We start from the raw sequence: 13,266 nt of genomic DNA on the forward strand, positions 1-13,266 counted from the left end.
AACTTTTTTTTCCACATTGAACTATCTTTAGGCAGTTTTATACTGTAGCTTAGAATTTTTTTGATTGATGTATTTAATCATCTTTTGGGTTCTTTGGGTCCATATCCCACTTCATGCCCCTACATCATCAACTATTTACCAGCAACTCCATGCCAACAACCAATTACCTGACCTGGCCACACATTAGAGAAGGTACAGCGTCATTGACGGTATTTTTTAATACTTTAATACTGTGTTTAAAATGTGTCTGTACTCTGTAGCCAAGTGCACAAGATTGCCACTGACAAACATTCAGTTTTTGGAAGTTTAAATACAGGGGGCTTTGGATATTCAAATTGATCAACACATATGTGCCAGGTCAAATGTAGACTACTGGTATTAACCGTTTGAGTGCTGTAATTTTTCCCCACCAAAATTTTAGTGCAGCATTTTACCAATCTTTATGACTTTTTCTGTCTTTGTTTTGATAATTTTGGAGCAAATGGACATCACATTCAATTAGCTGCAGTTTTTGATCAAAATTTTGGCAAAAATCTGACAAAATTTAATTGAGGTATAATTTGTAAAGGCGACAAAAATTGACTTTGGTGCTCAAAGGGTTTAAGGTAGAATGTGCCTCAGAGACAGATATTCAGATTCTAGAACTCTTCCAAATATTCTTTTGGCCTACCACTTGTGGGGGCTCATTTTGAAGCTTATGGAGTAAATAAAGTTTTCACCGGCTTAGTTTTTTGTGAAACTTAGGAATTCACAGGTAGTAAAAGAGGCAGCCATAAACATTGCTTTCGCATATTATCTGTAGAGTGGTTGTTCTCACTAAAATGAATGGTGATAATTTTTGATGAAAAGGTTATGCACTCTGTGAAAGTATAAAATCCTTGGATGACTGATGTTTTGTTTGTTTAAACAACACATAAAGGAAAATGGTGAAAAAGAAGCATGGCTGTCCTTTTTTTCTCCAAGTATTCACAATATCTGGCAATGTACAGCAGTCCAGAATATTACATCTGATTTGTATGATGTTGTTATATTGCAACTTAGAGTCTGAAACTAGGGTTAGTCTCTACTGATTGGCTGTTTTGACGCAATTCAGGGAGGACAATAAGTTTAGCCAACCAAATGACTTAAAGTTTCCAAGACGCTACACATTAGCCAACTAATGTTTTGTCTATATCATTGTTATTTTATCCTGAGGTCATATGAAAACCAATCTTTACTATTGCTGACCTTTGTGAAGACTAGTATAAAATGGTGTATTTTTGTTCATTTTCAAAATTATATCCTTTACTTTGTGTCATTTTCCATTCCGTTCAGTATCTTGCATATAGCTTCACTGTATGACCAAATCATATTGTGTATATTGTGTAATATTTAAAAAACTTGAGAATGAGAAAAAATGAATAACATTTTTTAGATTTCTTTTTTTTTTTTGGCTCAGGACAAGAAAGACAAGTTCTTTAATACTACTTGCATACTATAACTATGCCTACCTGTAGGAAAAATGTATGCATGAAAAATACATTGGTACATGACTTTGATTAATAAAATTCCTCATTTGACAAAAAATTATGGTTTTGTGTGACTTGTTTACTTTCACTGTGATCATCAATTGTGATCTCCATGTAAACTGACATACTGGGAACAGAACATACTCCCTGGGACTGGCTTCACTCCTAAGAAGTCCTTGCTAAGACCTGACAACTTGGCACAAAGAAAATTTGACCATCGACAGTCGTTTGTGCCATTTTCATTGCTGCAGTAACACTGCACTTGACAAGGCTGGGTCAAGCGCAGGTGTCTGGTGTGCCTTTGGGACTCTCAGTTATATTTTTGGCATTCCCAACTTCAATGCTATGATGCTTGCAAACCCCACACCTAACCCAACGCTATGTGCAAGAGACTATACCAATAATAGAAAAGAAAAGGCACAAGGGACTGTCGAGAGTTTGAAAGAAAATGTACCGTGGCCTGCATATGTCCCCAGTTTGCTCAGCAAGTCCAATTGAATTCAGTGCGCTCAGTTATGATATACGGCGTAATTGGTGAAAAGTCATTAAATATACAAATGAGCTTATTATCAACACGCCACACCCATCAAACTTTCAGCATAAATATGAGCCATTCACCTCAGTACAGTAAAATACTGTGTATCTAGTTTTGACTTGTTGTCCAATCATAGTTATTCATTAAATATGCAAATGTAGGCCTACTATCATATGTCATGCTCATCAAACTGTTAGCAAAAACTAAATCTAAGTATGACAAATGTACCTCAGAACTTCGATCAAATTCAAGGCAGTCAGCTTTGATATTTGGCCAGTAGTGGAAATGCCTTGTGTTTTGCAGCTTAGTTTTTGACATAAATGTCCAGACTGAGAGGACATTAAATTAGTGTCGTTGTATGAAAGTACAAGTATTCAACGGATTGCCCGAAAACCACTTTGTAAAAGAAACCTACTTTTTCAGCACATAATATCCGATTTGAAAAGGCTATGTGGATATCGTGAACTGAAGGTATGCAAACATGACTATACAGTGATTTGTCGATGGATTACTGGTCTGTGAAAACTAACGTCCTAGCCACAGGGGCGAAGTGAACTGGGTAGTTTCGATAGCATGAAATGTGTAGAGTGTTACCTACAGGCAAGACAACTTCTAGTCAAAAGTAAAGGGATCGTTGTGACGTTCACTTTAATATTAGTGCATTTTCCTCGTACCAAGCTTGAATGACATCGGTCAAGGCATGTCTGAATAATTGGCTTAAAGATACAAAAATGCTGGCTAGCGGCCATATAGGATTTCATAGCAAAAGAAAACGGTCATAATTATATTATCCTTGAGTCGCGTTACGTTTGAAAGAGTTATGTTTTCACCTGCCAGAGAGGGCGCTGGACGCAGTGAAGAATGTATTGACAGACGGAGACTTCGAGAAGAATGCACCTTGAATGCATTCATATGATGATCTTTGTAATTAAACAGCTATTTTTATAGTTTTTTTTTCAGACAAGTTGCATTGTAATTTTAACGCATTTACATTATGTAGACTTGTTTTATTTGCGACCATGTTGAAATAAATTTATCTTTTTCAAAAAAAAGACAGACGGAGCCTAAACTGTGGAGACTGGTGAGCAAGCCCGTACACATATTGACACGAACCGTAAAAAAAATTGCCGGAAAGAGAGTACATGTTCACGTGAATGCATGTTTTCCGACCCAAGGGAACGCGTTTTTGTAAAGTGAAGTGATTGATCGAAAAAGTGACTCCATACTTGGATACTGCTCTCATTATAACCAGCGGCTTCATACACAACAGTTGCTTATTCAGATATATTCTGATATAAGTTTCACACGGAGACACGACATTTCAATATAGTACTAGTGTAACACAACACCGTTGAAAACGCCACTTCTCAATTCTATTTATTTCAGTGATAAAGATACCATTTTTAAAGTACGACTAACAAAGAAATACCAGCTGTTAGTTTAAGTTTATCAATATATATAATAGCTCATCTACATGCATTGGAGATATCTAATGGCCGCCACAATCAAATTTTAATATTATATCGTCATCATGGAAAGAAATTGCACAGTATTTAATTCGCTTCTATTACGACAATAAATGGAGTCGAAATAATGTTCTGCATTATAACCACTATAAATGTAATATTTCACTTGAAACAAACGTAAGCTTATATGAAGAAAAAAATGACTATTTTATTTTGCATTATCTATCCTTATCCTAAAATGGCTTGGGTTGAAAGATTGACTCTCAAAAAAGTGATTAAAAACATGATTAGCAAACTTAAAATGCCTGTTATTCAAAATTTAAGAACATTGCCAAACAAAATAGTGGTTTTGTTATATAGCATTTAAAGAACATAATGAGTAAATTTCAGAAAATTTGACCCAGCCAGAGTGTAGTTAAATTCTTTGGAAATTTTGAAATTGGGAGAAAAGAGAAGCCAGAAAATCGGGTGATTTGCATACATTTGCATAAATTAAAACTTCTTTATCTAGCAACTCACGACTGCTGGACAAGCTAAAAGGTGAACAAAATCAATATTTTAATCTTGGGTTAAGAAATTAATTAAAGTTGAATGAATATTTGCAAAAAAGTGATTTTGAGCAAAATACGCTGTGTTGGGTGCAGTGCCCTCTTAATCCAGCCACTACGCCGATTTCACAGAGAAGTTTCACATCGCATCTGTCGCTCTCCCATAAGTCGCACGCTGACAAATTCTTCCGGTCATTGGAGTTATACAGCCGCATCTAATGACGATAAGAGAGATTTTCACATATTAGAGAGCATGTTTTTTTGAAAGAAGGTGCAGTCATCTAAAGTTGCGAACAGATAATTGTAAGAATTGTGTAATATAAACTCAACTATCATATCGAAAAATGAATAACTTACACTGACCTCTTCAACGAGGTTTTCCGAAAACTTGCAGTTCACACAAATATATAGCTCTCGTTTCGCCTGTCTTCATAATTGTAACGTATCTACCAATGGCAGAATCCGATGAGCATTGGCTGATTATTTCTCCTCCACTCCAGTAAACATTTCTCTGATAATTAACACACTCTGTATCGCTTTCAGTGGAGTCACCCGTGCCGACGAGAATTCTTGTGGTTCTGTAGACACCTTCAATAAGGATAGGAAACACTGCGATGTAAATAATGCCTATTATAATCGACCAGACTGACTGTGTTCGAATTCACGCTGTGCACACAACAGCATCTTTCAGGTAGAATGCGCCTCGGTGACAGATATTTGGTCTCTCAAACTTTTACAATTCTTTTTTGATCCACCCACTTGTTGGGGTTCATTTTGAAGCTCTTTGAATAAGAAAAACTTTCCACCGTCTTAGTTTTTCGAAAATCGAATATTTTATTTTCTGTGTAGACAGCACAGGGATGGTGGCCATTTTGAATTTCAAATATCGGTAAATCTTTGATAATTTGTTTCTGTGGTACGAAAATGATCCCCGATTTTTATTCTTGATTTTGAAAGTGAACGATTGAAATATTCCTTGAGAAAAGTCTAAGCAAAAGTTTAAGTCTTTCACTTTCGATACGCATACTACCTTAAAGGGCGGTGGTCGTCGCGCTGCGCATGCTGAGCTGAAAGTCGGTCAGTCTCGTCATCACTCACAAATTCTCATCTACAGCCAAAATTTGATGTGAAATAATTAATAGTCTTCCACCGATATGAATATGAAAAAACATAGAGTAGAACCACACATCTCACAATTTCATTGAATTAGACGTTTAAACAGTGAGCAAGGGTATTAGGCAGCGGATGTAAGACCTCAAATGGATGTGAGCACATCTGATTCAGCGCAAAGAATCGCTTCTACGCTTGGTGATTATTTCACGTCAAAATTTTCCCCGAGAGCTCTCAGTTCTCTACCAAACACCTAGCCACAACATTTATAACCTCATTATAGTATTGACAAAATATGGTGAACCTGCGATTTCAAAGGTTTAACAGGGGGAACATATTATGCAGATGTAGGGGCCAATGTTTTAACACACATATTAGTATTATTACTGGTACTCGAACTCGTGCAAGCACTCTTTACCGCGTATACTGTATGCTGAGCGCTCAATAGCAATTCTCGGTGTCCTATCGGCGGAGGGACCGCTTTTCTGTTGCTATATCACCGAATTGACCAGCTCTATACTGCAAATTTACCAGAGTCTTCGGTGTTTTTCACTTTGTTAGTAACAAAATCAGCGAGGAGAACGCAAACATTTTGGCAGACGACATTTTTGGTATTTATGCCACAACCAATCCGATGCTCTCAAGGTCTCCAAATTTAATTATTATTCACCGTTCAGGGCCCGAGTCTTCCAGTTCAGACTGTTTTCCCTGGCTTTAGCTTATCGGAAGGCTGGATGAAGACTAGACAAATTATAATGCTGAATGTAATACTTACATCCAGCCCAGCTGATTGTACGGGAGCATCTAGATTTGGAGGCAAACACAAGTTTTACACTTGTGACAAGGTAATTTCGGCCTAGGTCAATCTTGAAAGCTGGTTCTTTGACAACACGTCCTGAATCAGTACACGTGTTTGGATCTCCATCCACAAGGTAAGGGTAGGTTTCCTCATCACCCGTTTCTAATCCAATCCCGATTACAGATCGATTAAAGGCGATGTTATCTGCAATGTTACATTTGAAATTCATTAATGATTATACATTAAAGAGCAGTAGAATTCGATACTTGTCACTTCTGAGATAGGCTGCGATGTCACACGTTAACGGTAATGTTCAAAAGTGTCATGAGTGTCATTGTATTGGAAGAGCAAGGCTGTTTGTTTCCTTTTATCGTATAATTATTATGCAACGTAACATAGTTAAAGGGACAAAGTCGGCCATTTTTCATGAATTTTGTTTGATACGAGATACTACTTATATTGTTTGACATGTTGAAAGATACTGAATAAATGGGTGACCATGCATATATTCGACCTAGGTTTTTAGACAAATTAAATGAAACCATCGCAAAAATGAATTAATGGTTATGACCATTAATTCGTTTTCGCAGTGGTTCCATGTATCGTCTTTAAAACCAAGGTCGAATATATGCATGGTCAGCCATTCATTCAGTATCTTTCAACATGTCAAACAATATAAGTAGTATCTCGTATCAAACAAAATTCATGAAAAATGGCCGACTTTGTCCCTTTAGAGTCAAATCCATATTTATGGCTCAATTCAACATCTTATAAGATACTATGTGTATAAATCAAATGACAAAGATGTTTTGCAAGGATATCTGAAGATAGTGTCTCCTCTTTAAAATATTATATAAATTATCTTCTATACTGCTTTTCTAATGATATTTCTCAAAGGTTGCCTGCAATTTTATGAGACAATAAACGTAACAAAGTGTCTTTTTCAAATTTATTGGGATTAAATCACTTGATATATGTGAAACCTGATGTTCATCTTCAAGAGACGGTATTCGAACATTTTCAAACTAAATCAAGAATAAAAACCAGCGATCACCCCGCAAAGTGTGGCACTAGAGAAACGAATTAATTTATCAAAAATTTATCGAAATTTGAAATTTGAAATGGCCGCCACTAGTGTGCTAACGCGGCGGAGAAAAAGATAAATTTTCTATTTTCGAAAAAACTCAAAAAGCGACAGATCAGAAAAGAATTATAAAAATTTCGAGTCCAAATATTTGTCCCACGGGCGCATTCTACCCTAATACGATATTTTGACTATTTCATATTGACCGTCCAACGTAGTCGGCGAACTGATCTCGGCTGAGTCAAAATAATTTTCCTATTTTAAACATAAAAAGTACAGGCACAGTAGGTCAACTTGTCTTACCTTCCATCACAGCTTCTGCGGAAACTTGAAATTCACACAGATATATGGCCCTCAAATCTCCCGTCTTTATAAGAGTAACATATCTACCAAGGACAGAATCCGACGAACATTCGCTTGTGACTGTTCCTCCACTCTCGAAAATATTTGTTGGAAAACTCACACATTCCGTGGCACTTTCAGTGGAGTTGTCCGTGCCAACGAGAATTCTAGCATCAGTGTAGGAACCTGTAATAGAAAAACTTTAATATAAGTGACGCCTCTTACAAAGGACAGACAAGGAAAACTACTAGAGGTCAATATCGATCGGACATACCATCAATTGTAAATTTCCCTTTAATAACGCTAGAATTCGGTATAAACCAATTCAGTTTCCCCGACATGCAAATCGTTTCATGCTGCGAGGGCACATAAACTGATGTATTCAGGCAATAATATTTTTATCACACGCCTCTTCACAGTTCACGCCGTATGACACAGGGCATTCTACAACAATTTTACATCGTTCACACTGCCCGCTAAGTCCCCGGATGTTCCTATTCAAATCAATGCACTGGTTTGCACTCATCGAGGCATGTAATAAATCTCATTATTTCATTTAAAGAGAGGGATCGTCCCATCTGCGTCTGCGTGACTTTCTTGTTGATAAACATTGCCTCTTCCCAGAAAATGGCTGGTAATGGCGAGCAAATGCGAAGCAAAGTCAGCATTTGATGCATATTCACAGTTCACAGCTTTCGTAGCTCTCCAATCATGCAAGAGTTTGCCAAATAAGCTTAAACATTTATTGCGTCCCTTCGTTTGCATGAAATTGCTTCGACTGCTGTCACCAATTTCGTTACAGCAGCCATTTTAAAATTTTGGTAATTTGCAGGAGATATTGGGGATATGTTGTGCATACCAACAGGCCCGTTGTATGAGCCCCCCATACGCACAGCCGACTCTCCCCTTTAACAAGAGGTCAGTGAACAGCAAGGGAAGACATTTGGTGAAAAAAGACCTCAAGGAGTGTTAGCATATTTGATTTCATCTGATTTCAAGCACCTGAGGCATGTCATAAATTCACTTGATGAGTGGTCAATTTTGAAACACTTACACCCAACCTGGCTGATTGTGTCGGAACATCCTGACGAAAACACAAGTTTTACACTTTTAACTAGATAATTTCCACCTAGATCGATCTGGAAAGCTGGATCCTCGACTGCTGGTCCTGAATCAGCACACGTCTTTGGATCCTCATCCACAAGGTAAGGGTAGGTGTCTTCACCACCCGTTTCCAATCCTATCCCAATTACAGATCGATTAAAGGTGACACTGTCTGAAATTTTATAATCATAGTTAATACAACAAAAACATGTCAAAAGTTACAGTTAATGAGGGATACCAATGGAAAATACACTACCATGAGATACACGATTTACCCATTATCAAATTGTCATGTTGAAAGAAATAATAGACACTGGCGTTCGTGAGCTGGGTAGCCTGCTTGATCGATCGATCGTCGCTCGCCCTATAGATTTCTCCGCCCTCTACCATAACTTAATATATTTTTACTAAAATATTTTAGTTGCGGTAGAGGGAAGAGCAACGGGCATGTGATCAATAGATCGAGCAGACGATCGATCGATCAAGCAGACTACCCAGCTCACGAACGCCTGTGATAACAAAATCGTGACCAGTTTTACTTACAAGGTTCTCCGTACACTTCCAACTCACACAGATAAGTTGCCCTCTTTCCCGTCCCCCACTTCGCAATTGTGACAAATCTGCCCACAGTAGAATCCGATGAACAATCCCGACTGATGTCTCGTGCCTTCCTGAAAACATTGGTGGTGAACGTAACACATTCTGTGTCATTTTCCATTGATATACCGTCGCCGACTCGAATTCCTGAATTCCGATAGCTACCTTCAAGACATTAAGATTTAATATATATTAATAACATGTCGGTTTTGATAATATTTTATAATTTGCATATTGAGATGGGTTAGCACGGTTCATAATAACTGCACATACTTCAAGGAAATTGTTACTCACAACAAAACATCTGTCTATTTACCCAATTCTATAAGCCTACCGCAACAGAAGATGAATTTTCTGACGACCAAAGTCAATTCTATGCACGCTGGAAAAGTATCGATAAGTTTATGAATATGTTTTCAATGATAACTCTTGGACACTTCAGGTGCAGCCAACGGAGCTATTCATCGAAAAAGCTATTCCAGGAGCAATATTTGAGGGCAGGGGAAATTGTAATTTTGCTTGGGCAGGGGACATATTTTTAGGTGGCAGGGGAGCAAATTTTAGTTTTTTGTCGGGCAGGGCAGATATCGGTTGGTTGTCCCAGGGAGAGGGCTTTGCGAAAAACGAGGAGAGGGGGAGCTACTTTTAAAAAGGGTCAGGGGAAGTTGAGCCATGGTGTTTCCAGGGGAATTTTTTTCTCAGGGCAGGGGAAAATCGACAGTTTTTTTCATCACAGGGTAGGGTAGCTCCATGTCTGCTGGGGAAACGGAATGACAAAATTTTGGGGGAATTTTTTGCAGGGCAGGAGAAATAGACAAGTTTTTTCCGCCACAGGGCAGGGGGGCTTCAAAAATTGACAGTGGGGAGGGGAACTGGCAACAATAAGTGGGGAGAGGGTAAAAATGAAGTGTGAGTGCGGGAGGGCAAGTCGAAACGTTTTCAGTGGGATGGCAAATTATGAACAGCTAATTAATTACCCTCATGACTTAAAATTAGTCAGTTCACATTACTTTTCATGCACAATATATCTTGTCATAGTAAAGACCCCTTTAAAAGTGCATTGTTCGTTGGCTGCACCTGACACTTACAACCTAACTTGCTGATTGTACGAGAGCAATCATTTGGAAACACAAGCCGTACGCCGGAAACGATAAAATCTTGTCCCAGATCAATCTTCAAAGCCGGATTTGGGGCAGTTGGCCCGGTATCGGCGCACGTGGTCGTATCTCCATCTACGAGGAAAGGGAATGTATCTTCGCCTCCCGGTAACAATCTGATCCCACTGACTGGTCGATTGAGGGCGACATTTCCTGAAATATGGCATAGGATCAGTAGACAACCTTGTTATGATCGCCGGCAAGTAATACAGGTGGCCGAGATAGTGGCTTATTATTAGTCTGGTATTAGGTTTACGTTTGCAAGTAGGAAGACAGATGAACGTCACTTTAATCGTTTTTCTATAGTAAAGGGGAAATGTCATTGAAAATTGTATCTGTATATTTTCATTGTAAGGGACTTTCAGTTTCTTTGGGCTGGGGTGAGGGCGGTGGATTCATGAGGGGGTTGTCATCCTGTTTTTGATTATGGTGATGGGGTCACCATGTTTTTTAAATGCTCAATTTGAGGGAGGGGGTCAGTGCGTTTTCGAATTCAGATACAGTCTTATAATTGCATTATGCACCATTACTGCCAAGAATTGCATCATTTAGTTGCAGTTTTCTGCTAGCCCTTTGGGCGCGTAACTTTGATATTCATTAAAGTTATCTGGATGTTTGCAAATTGAATACTGTTTTTCAAAGCGTAAGAACCATTGTAAAATCTGCAATTTATTTACAAAGGCATTGACAAAACCCGATCCTTTACCGTTTTTCTCTAAGACTGTGAGAGCTCGGTATGAGAAAGCAACATGAACTTATATTTCATAATACATTGATACAGCCTACGGTGAAATATTGTACAGAGGGGAAAATGACATGTTAGCTTTCGTTCTCATTGATGCATCTGAAATGGAAATTATTTTTCTCTCTGTGTCAGGTTTTCATATGTGTTTTCACGAGTAAAGTGGTGGTTAACCAAAGGTGGTTTTTATCATAACTGTGTAAAAGTGAAGGTCCTCTCAGACACCGTGCGTATCAGATTTAGCTACAACATACAAAACTAGCTCCCCAGGGCTTCTTAGGAGATGTAATAGGAACCAGCGAAAAGCAAATGTGTTTTTACTTCAGTCCATGGTTTTGGTAACGGGGTGACTCTACTTCATTAACACTACCGTTAGTGATAGTTTTTTTATAAAGTTTCTGAACCTGTCATTGAGAAGGTAAAGGGGAAAACCAAGATAGAAAAGTTCTGTAACCTTTAGAAGCTATTGCAAGGGCAACTTTGAAAATGCATAGTTATACGGAAAAGAAACTTTTCTACCTAAATTATCATGAAAAGATAGAATTTGCTGGTCTTGTCTTAGTTGTCCTTTAAGGGAGAATAGCTGCCGTTTATGACAATATAACTTCTTTTTTATTTCATGTTTTGTTATATCAAACACAGTGTCTTGTAGACTCTTATCCGTTTCACCCCATGTCCCCTTGTAGAGATCCACCATGATGGTGAAAGGGCTGAAATTATATTGCTATACGCAATGTTAGGTTTGTTGGAATAACATGTATATGTATAAGCTACAAGTTTAGTTTTGTGAAAATCGTGAATTTTATTTCCCCCATTGAGCTCACGAAGCTAGTGGTAGCAGCCATTTTGAATTTCAAATGTCAGTAAACATTAGACAATTTGTTTTTCTTGTACCAAGATTTGAAAGATGATCCCAGACTTTTATTGATGTCGAAAGACAATCATTAAACGTTTGCTCAAGGAAAATTTGAACAAACGTTTAAGCCATTCATTTTCGACGCACGAACTGCCTTACTTCCTCGATTTATGCTAAAAGAGTGTTCCTTCTGTTATTTAACAAACCAGACATAATATTATCACGGTGGAACTTCATCAAGGTTGACTCCTCACGATAATGGGTTCATCTAAGGGTCCCCCCTCCCCCTGGCTAATGTGTTGTAAGCTTACGTCACATCTATAAGAATGTTACCTGGCTAAATTCTCAAAGAAGACTCGATAAGTTTGTTGAGTCAATAATGAGACAGTTTTCGAGTGAAGCCTGGTTAAGCGCAGACTGGCCACACGTCGCTTAGCATTTCTTGGCAGCAGTTACTGGCTGGCCAAGCAGCTATAGGCGTTCACTCCACGATCTACACAACAGCCTACCATTTGACGGGACAGTCCGCTTAAGTATATTCCTTCAATTTATTCTCTTTAAATATTTATTTGCCCACAGACTTGGAAGAAGTCTAGGTTAAGCGTTCAATTCAATTCAAATACTTTATTGTCCGTTAAAAACATGTAGAAATTTGCCTTCAGGATTATCAAATACAGATTAAAAGAGTACAAATTGGACGCTATTATACAGTGAAAAGGTTAAAAACACGCACACAGAAAGCATAGTTAAGTAAGACTTTGTTTTCATTGGTAATCTTTGATTTTTTACTCATGGGTGCCACCAAAACTGTGAATATTTGAAATATTTCTCCCATATTTTGGAATATCCAAATTTGTGATGGTGGTGGAGTGGCTTTATATCTCTCATTTTGCAATATATTACTTAAAATGTATATTTAATCGTCAACTAGATGTGATTGAAAAATGTGAAAACACAGAGAGCACAACTCACCTGTTGAAGAGGCGTTGCAAAGAGCTACTGATAGAATCAATATCAGCGCCTTCATTTTCCCTCAGCTATCCAGGGTCTAGCTGTAGTGACTGACAGTGTATAAATCCCAACCAAACGAAAGCGAATAATTCCAACCGCTGAAAGTAACCCTGTGTAGTCCCCAGAGCTGTTCAAGTGGCATATATGTTGAGTTTACATGTGATTTAATGTACAGGGAGTGCAGTTTCTAAGAATGCTACAAGGATATCGAATTTACGCTGCTCAGCATGAAGGGAAAAAGGGAGTGAGTTCACTTGTACTGTAGAAAAACTGAAAACACGATGAATCATGACAAAATGATCGTATCCGACAAAATAGTGAATTATTCTCGCAAAAATATTTGTGTTTACAGTGTATTCCTTCCTGTCCAGAAGACTAAAACGACTTCAAGTTCAACTGATTTTCTT

At 38.0% G+C, this 13,266-nt stretch overlaps 1 protein-coding gene across 1 annotated transcript; it reads right to left on the reverse strand.

Moving 5' to 3' along the window:
• Positions 1–4,052: 4,052 nt before the first annotated feature.
• LOC139114331 (uncharacterized) lies at positions 4,053–13,004 on the reverse strand. The gene is made up of 8 exons (XM_070675990.1): positions 12,821–13,004; positions 10,182–10,403; positions 9,040–9,258; positions 8,447–8,668; positions 7,354–7,578; positions 5,943–6,170; positions 4,415–4,645; positions 4,053–4,272 (listed from the first exon to the last, which is right to left on the reverse strand). Exons 1-7 carry the CDS (start codon positions 12,873–12,875, stop codon positions 4,425–4,427), a joined length of 1,392 nt encoding a protein of 463 aa, XP_070532091.1. The 5' UTR covers positions 12,876–13,004; the 3' UTR covers positions 4,053–4,272; positions 4,415–4,424.
• Positions 13,005–13,266: the final 262 nt, after the last annotated feature.

Source organism: Ptychodera flava, chromosome 2, assembly GCF_041260155.1.
Source record: "Ptychodera flava strain L36383 chromosome 2, AS_Pfla_20210202, whole genome shotgun sequence".
NCBI classification, from domain to species: Eukaryota; Metazoa; Hemichordata; class Enteropneusta; family Ptychoderidae; genus Ptychodera; species Ptychodera flava.